This window comes from Pundamilia nyererei, unplaced genomic scaffold (assembly GCF_000239375.1).
Source record: "Pundamilia nyererei isolate P.nyererei 1_Seehausen unplaced genomic scaffold, PunNye1.0 scaffold00203, whole genome shotgun sequence".
Lineage (NCBI taxonomy): Eukaryota > Metazoa > Chordata > Actinopteri > Cichliformes > Cichlidae > Pundamilia > Pundamilia nyererei.
Window position 1 is genome coordinate 838,678 of NW_005187604.1, and position 16,179 is coordinate 854,856.

Consider the following 16,179-nt stretch of genomic DNA (forward strand, 5'->3'; position numbering starts at 1 on the left):
TTTTGGAGTGGCACAAATAATTTGTGTGGCATCAAATTTAATGCAGAACAGCTGATTGTCCTGTAAATAGTTTGAAATGTTTGTTTAAAAGCGCATTGGCTGCATTAAAAAAATCAACAACTTTGCAGCTACCAGACCTCATACTCATAATACAAGTCAGAGCTTATATATATAAGCTCTGACTTGTATTATGAGTATGAGGTCTGGTAGCTGCAAAGTTGTTGATTTTTTTAATGCAGCCAATGCGCTTTTAAACAAACATTTCAAACTATTTACAGGACAATCAGCTGTTCTGCATTAAATTTGATGCCACACAAATTATTTGTGCCACTCCAAAAGATAATTTCTGTCCACTATGAGATAAAGGAGAACAACAGCCTGATACCTGCAGTCCTGACAACAGGAGATGTATCACTCCTGTAGCACCTGTAACATTCAGCAGTCGCTTCATTGTTCTGACACACACAACAAAACTATTGACTACAATACACACTCACTTCACAAGATTTGCGCTAAACGTCTCAAATCTCTCACATCTCAAAACACCACCCTCACTCCTAAAACTTCCCCCCGTTTCTTAACAACTAGATGCCACGTTGCCATATCATTTTTTCATTGGTCGACATGGACGAATATGAAAGGGTGGGTTTTTTGGTTTTGTTTTTGCTCACAGGCAGAGAGTGCTTTCGAGCGTTTTCCTTATAAAACGCTGTTTTTACCGTTTCTTCCCGCAGTAAATATAAACAACGATAAAATTCAGGAAGAAAACCAAACATTGCATATATTTTTATCATAACTCTGGTTTTACGTGGCCTATCAACACAAAATCGAAACTGGTATAAAGTCCACACTTTTTCCATCAATTGTTCCGTCTCTCCTGCTCACATCTCCAATGGTTGTACACGTTGTCATTAACTTTGCTTCACTCCACATCAGCCACGCCGCTTTGCTAGCTAAAACACCAGTGTCGACACAAACAGACGCTGTCATAGCCTGTCAACCACGTTGATTAGCTGCGTTGATACGAATGTGAATCGCATTATTGGCTGGACTATGGGATAAGGTGGCATCGTTCTAATCCCATACAGGAGCAGCCAGTCACTTACTGACTAACACCGCAAAACAGAATTGTTAAAGTATTAATTTTAATTTCAATTCAGGTTAGATGGTTTTTTTTGTGCGCAACGCAGATTTTCTGTGCGCAGAGACCGTGCCAGCAGTGCGCAATTGCGCACGTGCACAGCTTAGAGGGAACATTGGTCCTGACCAAACTGAAGGTTGGTCCTACACAACTCAAACTGTTGACATTGAATCAAAAGCAGGGGCAACAGGATAGGAACAAAAGCTGTTTTGTTTTCTGCAGAAATAATGGCTGTACCACAGCATTAACATCTAGATGACTTTACTGATAACAGATCATTAAAAGCACCCAAATCAACTGCCAGATTTTTTTTTATTATTTTCAATTATGAAACATCACATCCTTCCACCGCTCAGTTCACAGCTGGTCATGTTTTTGCTGGACATCACCGATTTACATGTTTTTGTTATAGTCAGTAAGGCTGTTATAGTTAATGACAGTTATTAACTGACCTTATATCCAAATATCGCCGTTTGTATGCAGCTATTCAACCAAATCTTTAGTTGTCCAATTTTTTTAAATGACTCTCTTGAAGCTGTATCATAGTTTTAAATAAACCAATTCATATTTTAGGATATTATTAGACATTCATTTTGCATAAGGCTGCCGGCCAGCTGTGCAAGGCAAAATAAAACGCTTTGAAGGGAATGATTGTGTAGCCCGCGTGCATATTCACCGACACAGGTTGTAGGACTTATAATAGCACGTCGGTGTGGGCCCGCATCTTAAATGGAGGTAACAGGTCAGTTCCAGTAATGTGCTATGCAGTTGCGGGGGAGGACAGGTTTGGAAAATTTGACCCATGCAGGACACGAGTATTTGGTCTTTGCAGACTGAAATGATGTAAGTTCTACATTTATTTGCATATAGAGTGGGGAAATGAAATCCAATCAAAAGTGGCCACTCAAGACACATGTGGAGATGCATTCTAATGCCAGGTGTGAACTGGTGTGCTTGGAGCTGTCCGCTTTGATCAGATCTCCCAAGATGCATGTTAATGCCAATTCTGAACAGGGTTTTAAAAGCTGCTGCACATCATTAAGGCAGTGCATTAATGTGATTTAGATAGGGTTTGTCTTTATAAGCCATTAGGTATTGGTGCTGAGGGTAGCTAACGTCTGAATGTATAGTTATTCTAATATTTAATGTGTTAGGGGGAATTGCAAAAAATTCCTGGGATGACTGGTGACTAATGAGGACTGGATAGGAAGCAACACTAAGGTTCATTTTAGTTGGTCTTTCTTTAGTTAAAGCTGCAGATCCTACAGGTGATATTTCATAGTCACTGATCTTGATGATTATTCACTTATTAAACCTTGACCACTGGAGCTCTATTATCTGCCTAGTGAACACAGAATATTCAATAAGGGCTACTAACACCAAAGTACATTTGTGAAACCAATAAAGAAACATACTTTTTTACCATTAAAAGCCACTATTGCTTTAACTTGTATCTCATTTTTAAACAGCAGTCTATCTATGCGTGTGTTTATATGGCAAAAACCCAGTTTGACTGCTGTTGGTTCAAATCCAGTCGAGTAAATCAGTTTAATTTTGAATATGCTGCTGCTCTCTGCCTGTAATGACTGGTATAATTATTTTTAATGGTGTGGAAACCTCTTAGTAAACAGAGTTCATACTCTGGATTTGTGTCCACAAAGCAAAGTTCAGCCACGTGTTACAGTTTCAAAAAAGTAGCTACTGTAAATAATTACCGACATTTATTTGTTAAACAGTAAGTATGGACGTATAAAGTGTGAAAGAATGTGCATGTTTCCTTTTTTTATTTGCTTCCCCCCTACATTTTTACCAAAAAAATGTACCTTTTGGAGGATAAAAGCCCACAGCTAGACAGGTACTTTGTACAAGTGCATTAAATTTGAACCTTTTTCAGTCTGTCTTTGATCCTTTAAACAATGCTACAATCATCAGAGAATTGTTCCGCAGTAAGGACCTCACGGCTTCCTACCTAACACAAATCGCGTGTTTGATCGGGCAGGAACACGACTGCCAGGGAAAGAACCCCGTGGCTTTTCTCTGCACCGCCTGGGCAGCTCAGTTGGTGGATTGTTTTAATTAACTTTACTGTATCTTTAGCTCAGAACTAGTGTAATACATCTTTCTGAACTAGGCCTTTCTTAGCATCCAAGTGCATCTACTCTCATTAGTTCTTGGTAGAGATCATCTTTGAGATTTGTACATTTTGAACTATACTGTATTTGTCAAATATACTGCTTTTGTGAGATGGTGGTTGTTGCTATAGTTACTGCAGCTAGTGGTTAAGAATACAGAGCCCAGTGGCTGAGTTAGACAAAATGGCAAAAAAGGAAAGGACTGTTTTTTGCGGTACTGTGTCTCGGTGTGCACCTTATTAGAGACAAATGAGGCAATTTCTTTCCCTATTTACAGCATGCAGTATGTACACAGTATATTACATACAGATAGACAGCACACTTACAGCTATATTACTTGTGGGCAAAAGGCAAATAACATCATTCCATCTGTTTCTTTCCTTTCTCCAGATTGACTGGCCAGCTCCGCAGGACAAGAAGAGGGAATGTGTTGCCAAGGGCAAAAACAACCAGGTAATGTAGAACTCAGTTGACGTGGCTGTTGGGGTTACCTGCCTTGCTCAAGGGCAGCGCAGCAGTAGCTTCTAAGACAATCATTTCTAAGAGCATGAAAACATTACTCACTCCTCTACTCACTCAATTACAGTTTATCAAACCGGTCTGGGATTTCAGACTGGAAAGCTTCCAGTCATTACATTAGCACACAGAGAACGTACATCTTCCAGGCAGGGTCAGCAACTTTTAAGGTGGTTCAGTGTGTGTGTTTTACGTTAAGCAACAAAAGAGATACTGAAGTCTTTCTCCAACAATGATGGAATGTTATGAAAAATTGGTTGCACTGCAAGGCAACCTGCTTTTATATAACCCATTTTACAATTATAACAAACACAAGTAAATAAAACACATTTTGTTTTTTGTCAAGGGTTGAATAAAAAGATTAACAGTAATCCTGTATCTGTGTGGGAAAGTTACAGTACATGTAAACAGCAGCTGTTTAGCTTAGCCTAACACTAACAGAGGAAGTGGAGGGAAACAGCTGACATGATGCTATCTACTATTGTGTAACTGTGATTTTACATGGGTTATTTCTTACGTTACTAAGCAACCCAGTATATAACATGTCTGTGGTTTATTTCATATGAATTAAGTAGGCAACAAACAGCTAGCGTGTTGGCTAGCTAGCTGTAGAGGAGCTAACAGGTTGTTTCCAGGCTATAAATATGACAAGCTAAGCTCACCTCTGGCTGGCCATACCTTTATATTGATGAAGACAGACAGACTGCAAACCACTGTAAAGCAATTTTTGTTGTTCTTGTTGTTGTTTTCAAGAGGGTGGAGTGCTAGCAAGGTAAATTCATCAACTCTATAATTGTACTGCACAGATCCCAGCAAGTGCCTAATAGCCTAGCACACAAAAAATACTAGATTTTCCATTCACCACAACTGGAGCACAGGCAGATCATTTCAATTAAAAACGTAGGAAGGTCATGCTGAAGGGTGCAGCCACCTTTGTCAGCATCCACCTGTTTGTAAAACTGTCCAGACACCTTAAAATGTAAACATTTAAGGCTTTTAGACAACTTAAAAAGGTGTATTAAAAAACAATACTATGTACAGTTGTTATGCAGAAGGAATTACTTTAAAAAGAGCATCAATTTTTGTACCAAACTGACAGATTGTAAGTATTTTTCCATCTGTTATAAAACTGGGCAACCTTGGAGCTATGGAGAAACTTCCAAGTGGCCACTAAAGGAACTGCAGTTTGTTTGTTTTTTACTTTTTTTTTTTATTTGCTTCTTCAGTCCCCAAGGTTTTCCATTATAGCGTTGTCTTCTTACCTATTTCTATAACAAAAAGCTATTTTTAATACATGTATTTTTTCTTGATATGACATATAAAAGATGTAACACAGTAATCCCAAACAAACCTCAATAGGTCTTTTGGTTTTGAAAATTTTGTTACAATTATATTCAGCACTGTAATAATACTAAAATTCAGCATCCTCCAGTTCTCACCACCAGTTATGATACATTTGTAAACTGTGTAAATTGGTCCCTGCTAGCTCTGCACTTTAGGCTCAGCAAAAACCTCTCACTGCTTAGGAAGCATGATCTGCAAGAAGTCATGTTAAATATTTTATAGAAGCACACAGCGCTTTTTGAAATAAAGCTAAAGCTTCTCTTGATCAGTCGTAACTTTTGATGGGGTTTGAAGGAGTAAGGGCGTAATAGTTCACTGGAGTGCAATAGCAGCAGCAGTAGCACTTCTTTAACTAAAACGGCCTCCAACTGAAATTAGTGCAACTGGAGATTTAAAAAGACTCAAGCAATTTTAAATATTCATTAGAACCTAATGCATACTCAAACTTTACCTTCTGAAGATCGAAAACTCCTCTTTCTATAGTATGCTGGGCTGTTATGGAGAGAGCTGTAAACATTCCTTTTGTTCTTCATCTGCTGATCTACTATCTACTATAAAAATACCTCACAGTGCTTTCATGTGTTAATTTACTTACTACGTAGGAATCACCATATGGCATTTAAAAATGCCTGTTGTTACATTTAATTGGTTTTCTTTTTATGTAGCATTGTAGTTTGATGGAGGACTATCTGCCAGAAACATCTCATGCTACATCAGCGACTGCATTGAGCTGAAAACCTAAATTTAAAAACATCACATTGTTCATATTACTGCCTCGAGACAGAGATATTGTTTTGAAGCTCGTTGGAGGGCAAGATAAACTTGGTGTACTGATTTATTTACTACAGTAGAATGACTCATTGTGAGCGTCTGTTTCCATTTCCATTCAAAGAGATTTATTCTTCGTCACAGTGCAGACAATAACGAGCACTTCCCATGAATGATTCTGATATTTAGACACATATTTTTTTAAATGTATCGGCATCTTTCTCATTTACTTTAATGATTCTGTTGTTTCACCACCTTGAGTGTATCCTAAATTGGGCACTGGACTGTCACGTTTATATTGACTGATATCAAAGTAAATCATCAAAGTAAATGTAGGCCATTTTGCACCTTCTTAATACATGAATTTATCTGGAAGCATTTTCAAGTTTGGTGAGGATCCAGAAGAATTCACAGCAAAGCTTTGGAGTAAAGCTAAATCTCAGAGGATGTGTTAAGTATTCTGAAAGTCTTTGTGGTGGAATAGGTTTCTCCCCTTAGCCGAGGATAAAACTGCTCCGATTGCCTTTCAAATAACTCCTCGTCACTCTCTCACAGACCGAGTGTTTCAACTACATCCGTTTCCTCCAGAGCTACAACCACACGCTCCTCTACACCTGCGGCACCTACGCCTTCCAGCCCAAATGCACTTACGTGGTAAGTACACGTGTAGCTCCCTAGATAGCAAGTCACAGCGAGCCTGTGCTGACAGGTGTCTACTTGAGATTTCTGCCACCTGACCTGAGGCAAAGACCACTGTGTGACAAAATAAAAATAAATGCAATGAAAAATAAGCATCTCAGGCAAAGGTTAGCCCAACGTGTGAAGGCCCGTGCGCGTACACGTGCACGCATATCGTGTGACATTGATGCAACAAGACAACATGGCGAGCTGTGAAGATCTGGTCCTTGCAACGGACAGACAGACCTTGCAGCTGTGCAATGTAGGTCAATACGTACTGATGATCCTCATTATGTGCGTGTGAATCTTTGCACGTTTGCAGAATGCAGATTCTTTTACCCTCAACGCTGCAGCCCTGGAAGATGGGAAGGGAAAATGCCCGTATGATCCCGCCAAGGGGCACACTGGCCTTATAGTGGGTAAGTATAGCCATGTATATATTCATGTGTGAGTAATAGTAGTAAAGGTTTTTGGATCTTTCTGAACGGATTTAGGATTGTTAAAGAGTCACTTTATCCCAAAAAGCAAGACAAATCCCTAGGTGGAAATTCATTGACTTCTATTATCAACAAAAACACACAGTCAGCTTCTGTTGTTCCATCTCAGCAGTTTGTATACTGAAGGGAACAACCCCGCAGTTTTTACAGCTCTAAAAGAAGCATTAAATGTCCATCAAATCTCGACAAACTGCTCATGCAGAATTTCCCATCTGTTTTCTCGCCATACTGTTGCTCTGAGAGTCCAAAAGTCCAGTTTAACTTGCACGCTGCATTCCCTTCACTGCGGACAGCTTCAGTGAACCTACAGGCGCCCATTCACCATCCTGCATTTGTGTTTCCCAGCTGAACCACTGACCCTCTCCCATTGTAAGCCGGTACAATAGTCACTAAAAAAGAATGAAACTAAAGCTTGCATTTTGTTGGTACAGATAAGGAGCTGTACTCGGCAACACTCAACAACTTCCTGGGTACAGAGCCAGTCATTCTGAGAAACCTGGGCCAACAGCATTACAGCATGAAGAGCGAATACTTGCCTGCTTGGCTCAATGGTAAGATTTTCTTTTTTTTTAATGAACACATAAGGCAAAGAAGAAAGAAATTATGAGCCCAAAGCTGAAGAGGAAAAACAGGGTGGGACGAAAAAGAGAATAGCAGGAGCAAAAGTCTTTTGTCCTGGGAGATTCTCACATGGATCCGGCTGTTGAACGATGCTTCAGATATTTAGCAAATTCTAAATAAATTCTAATATACCAGAAAATATTACATTTTCTGTTAAAAGTCAAGCCATAATCTGTAAATTAAGGCTGTAAATAAAAATGTGGAGCAACTGAGGCCAAATATAAAACACAATAAAGATGAACTACACAACAGGTTTCTGCACACTGTTAGTCTGTTAGTCTTGTAGGTAGTTATTTATATATGTGTAAGAAACCCGCTTTTCATCCTGTGTGAATCAATCCCAGCTGCTGTGTTCAGAAGAAAGATGAAGAAAAATGTCAAGTCATGCATACTTTTGTTTGAATTAAACTATAATATTCAGTCTTTTTCCCCCAAGTTACAACATTACTGACAAATTAAACTTGTATTCCATTTTTTAAAAATCACAATAGAGGGAGATAACATTCACTTCCTTTTAACAGAGTTTCATAAAAAAAAGAGCAGGAAACATGCAAAAGAACAAGAGAAAGAGAACTGAGTTGCAGGAAATGAAGACCGCGCCTGGGCTGCAGCGAAGGACGTTATCTCTTGAGGGGGGGCTGAGTGGGGGGAGAGGAGCCAGGCACTTGGACAGAATTGAAGAAGAGAGGAGAGGATGAAATCACAGCAGGAAAAAATATGTGATGGAAAGACAGATATGAGGATTGCTGATGAAAAGATTGAGGGACTGATGAGGGGAACGGAGGAGGGAGAGAGGGAAGAGGAACATACAGCTGAGGCAGGGCTTTGGACTGATATGTCCATTCATTATTCATGCTAATACAGAGCTTTTATTAAAAAGCAGACCTGCAAGGAAGCAAGCCTCATCTTAATTTAAGCAATTCTGACCAGCCTAAAAGCATTTAATTGGCCTGGGTTTCAGCTGAGAGTTGTAGTGCACTGTGATGATTTAAAAGGCGGCTTCAGAGGCTTTAATACTGAAAACACCAGTCCATCTGGGGAACCACGGTGTCCTTGCAATTTAAAAAAAATACACGTTTGCATAAAAATTGTAGAATTTAAAGCCTCCAGCAGCTCGAGTCCAAAACTGTCTCTATCTGCAGTTGCACATTCAGAACGTAATGAGGAGTACAATCTGAGAAACAGAACGGTGTCTAGAGAAAGTAAAAACGCGCATGCACGCAAACACACACACACACACACACAGAAAATGGACCATTAACAAAAAGGTAGAGACACAGAGAGTAAAAATGGCCAAGAAGAAGAAGAGCGATGACAGAAAATGACAGAAGACAAAGAGGTGAGAAAGGGTGTCAGGGAATGAAATAGAGGTGTCAAGCTTTTGTGCTTACACCTGTTTTTGTTGTGATTCAGTCCTGCAGGGCGAGGCTGTCTCCGTGTTTCCATGTAAATATCTGATTCTGATTGTGTGTGTTGCATGTGCAGAGCCTGACTTTGTGGGCTCAGCCCTGGTGAGGGAGAGCAGCGGCAGTAAAGAGGGCGACGACGACAAGATCTACTTCTTCTTTACCGAGCGAGCCATGGAGCTGGATTGCGACACCGAGCCCAACGTGGCCAGGGTGGCTCGCGTCTGCAAGGTAACGCCTGACGCAGCGGATAATCAAAACTGATCCCAGAACAGATTCAATTAAGAATCTCCTAGTAGCGCCTTAACCTGGCACCTGTGGGCGTTTATTAATTGGGAAAAACACAAACTCATTCAAACAGTAATCAATCTGTAAGTGCACAGGGACGGATTTGACTGCAGAATTGTAGTTTCATGCACACTTGACTGGAAATCAGCTGTTTTGCATTTTCTCCAGCTGTTTTGGCAGCTGTTTCTGAGCACTTAATAATGTGAGGCAGCACTTGCTAACAGTTACAGGCTTCAGCTGGAGGCGCCCATATAAGGAAGCAACCAACAGAATTGATTGAAATGATAAACAGCATATAGAGTAAATACATCGACTATGCAGAGTTTTCATTATAGGTACAAATTGGAAAGTAAGTCTCTCCTGGTTGTTCACTCAGATGCATTAGCAACTCGCCACTCGTCCTAGCAAAGCAGTGATGAAAGATTTATACCTCCACAATACCCTTAACCCAACCTTGTCAAATAAAGAGTAGTGGTCAAATCTCATCAATGACTCCACAGCAGCTCATGTTGTCATTGGTGCAGCATTTAAACTGATCATTAATTATGATTCAATTTATGTAATAAAACCTGTTCAGATTGATTTTGTCATTAGTTGCCTTTACCAAGGACTATACTCACAAACTACAATGAGCCTGAAGGTAACAGCACATGGATCAGTGTTAGATATATTGCTAACATTAGCTAATTAGCGCTTGTCTTTGCTTTGATAATGAAGAATTTCTTGTCACAGTGTCACAGAATTAGTGACTCAGATAGACCACTTTCTCGGGTATATATGTCCAACTGCTCATTAATGACAATTATCTAGTCAGCTAGTCACATTGGAGCAATTCAGCGCATTCAGGCATGTTGGCATGGCCGAGACGACCTGCTGAAGTTCAATTTGAGCATCAGAATGGAGAAGAAGGATGATTTAGGTAACTCTAAGCATGGCGTGGTTGCTGCAGCGAGACCGGGTGGTCTGAGCATGTCCATCCCTTTATGACCACAGTGTCTCAAAATCCAAATGGCCACCTTTGGGATGTGGTGGAGATTCTCATCATGGATGTGCAGCCGAAAACTTTGCAGCAACTGTGTGATGCTGTCGTGTCAACAAAGAATGTTTCCAGTATCTTGTCGTTGAAGAGTTAGGGCAGTTCTGAGTGCAGAAGGGGCTCCAACCAAGTACTACTAAGGTATAACTAATAGAGTATCTGGAGAATAAGTATTTGGCTGCCTGTTTTTTTTATATGCTTTCATCCCGATGGCGCTGTGTTTGTATCACAAGACCTAAACATTATAAAAGAAGAAGTGAGTCAGAACTGCCTTTGTAGTGACTAAAAACCAGAGTGGATGCTGTATGAAGATCACAAGTGCCCAGATTTTGCAGTTTGTTCACATATCTGTTTATCTTCTAGAACTGCTTTCACAACACAAAACTGAGCGCACACAAATGAGTAGCGAGATAACGTGGGAACCACATCTGTTTACTTAAATGAACTTTTTCTTTAGAGGCTTAAAAGCTCAGTAGCAATCATAAAACCTCCAGCTCAAGCATCAAGAGCACATTTAGTCAATGCCAAACCTCCCAAGCAACCGGCATACAAGTTTGAATTAAACAGCATTGCTCTGTTCATGAGCATTTGAAGTTTTCATGATCATATGAACATGTTCTGCTATAAAAATACTGAAAAAACCCACAACGTCTGCACAAAGCCAGCTGTCGCGTGTTTTTGTAACAAGAGCAACAGAACTTCAGCTCACTGCCAGTTTACTAACAATGTGCTACACAGAGACAGTTGCACTGACATAGATGTATTTGGTAATTAATGCATTAATTTGCTTAATGAATGGCCTCATTAGGACAACTGATTAGGTTTGATACACCACAGTGATTATGGCCAGACACAGACAGAGGTGATTTCTGCTATGAGGCGAGTCGGCGAGAGTTGAGACGTTCAGTTACCGTTACAGAAGTAGAGTGTCACGTTACACTTACTTATGCTGCCATGTAATCTTAGCATCTTTTAAACCAGGCAAACTATAAAAGCTGGAGACAGATTGCTAATAGTCGATGGAGATGTATGTAATTTAGTGTTGAATATATGCTCTGGTTTATGGGAAGCGCCCTTTAATGTCTGCGAGGATGAACAATAAAGCTCTCTGAATGAAATTAGAAACAGATGCTGTTACATGATGTGTACTACAGCAATGAATAATTCAGCACATTCTGCTTATACCCCTATTACAGCAGGAGCACAATATCTGTCTCATTGCTATAAAATGAGCATTTTTGTGTTTTCCTTTTTCTTTTTTTCACATCTGCAATCACTGAGGACAATAAAAATGAGAGGAATGAAGCAAATGCGTCTCTTTTGCGCCCACAGAGCAATACAGAAATAGACCGCTCGTCAATATAGATTCCATTTTTATTGTAAAAGTTAATATTGTTAGTGCCTTTATCTTCAATTTTCTCGGGTAGACCTGAACGTCTCAGGCTATAAAAGCTCTTTCAGATCCTTTTTTCAACATGACAGAAGCTCAGTCAGCCAACTGATGCGAAAAAAATTTCGTATGTATATTCAGAGTAATTACAGTGTATTTACTCGGATGATATTTGGCTTTTGTGGGGTGAAGGCGAGGCCAATGAAATGCAGAATTCGTGGCAGCCTAACAGGAAGGAGAGAGAGAGGCCAGCAAGCTCAAAGCGAGCCACACAATACTTTGTCACGGTAGAGTTTTGGTGTGTCTAAGAACTAAAACGTATTCAGTGTTGTGTGTGTAACAGTGGGCACCATTTGGTAACCATGGCGATACTTCTACATTCAGCATGTGACTGTGGGGCTTTTACCCGGATAAGAAAGCAGAGGGCTGCTGTGTTGGTATCCTCTGTTAAGATCATTAAATAGACACAGTAATCATCCCACAGTATTTCCACAGTGCATCCTGCTTCTGCAGACTTGTTATTAATTATCATGTACAATCGCTTAATAACAATCAATAGGAGTCGTTTCTTGATAAGCTGCTGGAGCCATCAGAGAACGTGCGTACATACAGGGAGTGCTATACTAAAGTAAAGAAGTAAAGTTTAGTATTTAAAACTAAAATTCAAGAATAGATTTTTTTTTTATTTCAAACAGTTAAAAAAAAACAACTCTTTGGTTTTAATCGGCTACTTGATTAAATATCAAGTGGAAACTGAAAAATCCTCTCTGAACATGTTTTAAAACGATTAAAAGTAAAGTACTCTCTTTCATCGGATCAGGTCAGATCGAGTCTTTTAATCTTTGAATCTTTGAATTTCTATTAAGAAAAGAAATGCCATTGTCGGTGTACGTGCACTGAAGTTTTCACATCACATCAGCTGGATCTGAACTAGGCAAAGCAAGTATGCTGTCACAAAGTGACTGCAGTGCTTAGTCTTCTTAAAACGAGATTAAATGTTTCTTGCTTCAGAAAACAAATATGAAATCCGTCCACTGGTCCCAAACCTTGCTGTTATTCGTATTAAGTCGTATTTATGTTTATATTAAAGTGTTACTGAATGCAAACGGTGGGTTAAAAAAATAAGCATTAAAAAAATCCTAAAATAATAATCGTTAGTCATAAATAAGATTTGATTTGTGCTCTCTCTCAGGGCGATCTGGGTGGAACCAGGACCCTGCAGAAGAAGTGGACCACCTTCCAGAAAGCCCGGCTGGAGTGCTCCCTCCCAGAGCGTCACGTCTATTTCAACAACCTGAGAGCCGTCTTCACCCTGCCGGGGCAGGACTGGCGGGGGACCACCTTCTACGGCATCTTCCACGCTCAGTGGTAAGTCGGAACGACAGCGGTGCAAAAGAGACCGCAGACATCACTTTGTTTCAGACTAAAACCCAAATAGATGTAAGTTAATTGCCACATATGCTATCAGCTGTCATCTGCCAACCTGTCAGCCTCTTACTCAAACCAATGGTCACTCTGAGAGGATGGCTCTAATTATGTACTTTGCGTGATTAGGTATTTCCTGCGTAATGAGGCCTTTAGCTGACATTAATGTGAGTTACTTTGAGAGAATACGAGTTGAGTGTCCCTGAAAATGTTTTACTGCTTTTATTAGAGATTAAACGTCTCATGGTTTTAATTTAGCTTTGAACGATGGTGGGTGCATTTTCCAAACATATTACATCAGCTTGTCGAGCATTCATTTTCACGGCAAGACAAAGGTCTTTAAAATCATGCATGACTCCAAAGTGATCGGTCCAATCAAAGTATTTATATATCTTGTTTTAGCAACTGCTTTATTTTATAGGAGCAGAAATCCACCCTGAGTAAATCAGATGTCCCGTGAACACACCGTGCTGTTGTCCACTCGCTGCTGTTCATTTCAAACACAGTGGGATGAAAATTAAGTCATTTTGAGCGCAATAATTAAACTACAAACTGTTAATTAAAAGGGTGTTGACAGTCATGATTCAGCTGTGAGAAGTTACTCCAGCATTATTAGCGGAGTAAAGACGGCTGTTTGTTGGGCATCACGGCAGCGTGTTAATGAGCTACTAATCAACAAAGAAACTGGAGCGAGGGCGGAAGGTTGTCCTCAGAAAGTTGGAAACGTTCTCTGTCTCCAGGCAGCGCCCTTTGATGTGAGTCTTTTGTGCTCTTCAGTAAGATATCATATCGCAAACTGAACCGGCTTTGAACTTCCAGCTTTGTTTCTTGCTCGGAGTTCCTTCTGCTGCTTGAAAAGAAAAAAAAGAGCCTAATCCCCTCGTTCTTTCTGTGTGTGACTTGCTGGGGTTTCCTTAAAGCCCCCTGGCTTTGATAGAGATAACATTAAGATAATTGGACATTATGTAAATGATGACTCGGGAGCTCAAGCCATAATGTGACTGAATAGGGCTGCGTTTTAACTCGCTAAGACATCGGCACTGTCCTTTGGTTGTGACGTTGACCTTATAAACCCGCAGCTCTGTCACACATTAACAGGAGGAGCACTGTTCTGAAATGGAAGAGGACATCGCATCATATGACTTCATGAACTCGGCCTTTCAGAAAACAAAACACACATTGCAAAGAAAAAATGGAGAGAGCGTTTAAAGCTAAATAGCAATAGCTGTAAATTCGGACTTTGCTACTTTTCTGACTTGCTCAAACTTGCTCTGCATCTAAAGGTCAAAGGTCACTCTTTCGAGGATGCCAATGTTCACATTTTGGACAGAGACAACAGATGGTTTGAAAGAGGAGTGAAAGAAGCCGTCTATGTCCACTGTGAACAACCATCTTTGAACAGAGGGCGGGGCTTACAACACCAACTGTCTGCCATCTATAATCCAGTTTTGAGATCCCTTCTCTGGCACCTTAACACCCACTCGCACCCTGGGTCATTTGTTCTCAGTAAATCGCATCATAGGGTGGGGCCAGGTTTCACAGCGGGTTCACCCAAAACCTTTGATTGTGGCCATGTCCACACTAATATGTTTTCGTTTGGAAACGCATGTTTTTCTCTCCGTTTTTGCCTTCCGTCCACACTGAGACGGCGTTTTTGGTCAAAGAAAACGCAGCGTTTTGAAAAACCTCGCCACAGCGGATACATTTGAAAACACCGTTTTCACGTCGCAGTGTGGACCGCGACACCCGGAGCCTTTTTGAAAACGATGACGTATTCTAGTCATATAATGCAGTCATGTGACCAATTAAACAAAGACAGCGGAGGGCATTATACAGCAGTTGTTTTGTTTGCTCTCAATTTTGACAGCCCTATTAAAGATTAATATCAGTTTGTACATGCTCCAGATAGCACTTTTGCAACTTTGTACTTTTGTGTTACTCGCAGAAACAACTCCTCATTGTCTGGCCGATTAAAAAAACTCAGTCATTTTCCAAAGAGCCGGAAAGTAAATAAACAGCAGACAGAAATGACACAGGTTGAATTGTCTTACATTTCACTCATGCGTAATACAGGAACGTAGCGTTTTCGATGGTTTCAGTGTGGATGAACAACTGGTCGGAAACGCTTGAAAACAATAGTGTGGAGCGTTTTTAAACGAAAACGCTGTTTTCAAATTGATCCCGATTAGTGTAGCCGTTTTCACACCTTGGATCATGTGATTAGGTAGAGGATCAATAGGGGGTGCAGGACCCTTTTGGGGACACTCCCACAGGGCTTAAATTTGTTTAGAACTGAAGAAGCTTCTCGGATGAGAGGTGAAACGTCTTCAAGGAAACTTAAAGAAGTCCAGACGCTTTTCTTTCCAAGCTCCTTAGAATGCTCACAGTTATATGCCTGTCTGTCAGTGCCTCAGTTTGAGAGTGGAATTAAAAAACGAGTGGAGGGGGTAGTTTCATTCCGGTGAATGAGCATGGAAATTAAAGATATTCGTGAGATATCAAGTAAAAGTATAATTTAATGTGTCTGTGTCAGACGTCAATACCCAATTTGAGTCCCACTTGGATGTCTGAAAATGTGTTGGGGGGAAAAAAAATTTTTGAAGAGCTCCCGAATCCCCGACCTCACCATTAAATGAAATGCATTTCCTGAGTCACGGCACTAATTGATGGATTTCACTGGCGTATGAAGGAACCCTCGTGCATGTGCATCAATTTGTGCCTCACCATGGAAACAGTGGAGATGTGTCAACAAATCAGTTTTAGACCATACATTTAATATCTATTTACTACATTGTGATTACCGGGAGGGTCGTTTATAAGCAGCACGCTTCACTGCCTGGTATTTTTGGATTCTGCTATTTTTAAACGTACATGTTCACATCCTGTTGAGTGTGTCTCGCTGACTTGTACGACAGGTAATTTGTCTCGATTATTACT

At 40.3% G+C, this 16,179-nt stretch overlaps 1 protein-coding gene across 1 annotated transcript in view; it reads left to right on the plus strand.

Annotated features, from left to right (window-relative positions):
* The window catches only part of sema4c (sema domain, immunoglobulin domain (Ig), transmembrane domain (TM) and short cytoplasmic domain, (semaphorin) 4C), a 105,280-nt gene that overhangs the window by 74,588 nt on the left and 14,513 nt on the right, over positions 1 to 16,179 (plus strand). The window contains exons 5-10 of the mRNA XM_005747752.2: positions 3,664 to 3,726; positions 6,457 to 6,555; positions 6,902 to 6,998; positions 7,508 to 7,627; positions 9,183 to 9,334; positions 13,010 to 13,185. Of these exons, the coding sequence (XP_005747809.1) occupies positions 3,664 to 3,726; positions 6,457 to 6,555; positions 6,902 to 6,998; positions 7,508 to 7,627; positions 9,183 to 9,334; positions 13,010 to 13,185 (707 nt within the window). The remainder of the gene's footprint in view (positions 1 to 3,663; positions 3,727 to 6,456; positions 6,556 to 6,901; positions 6,999 to 7,507; positions 7,628 to 9,182; positions 9,335 to 13,009; positions 13,186 to 16,179) is intronic.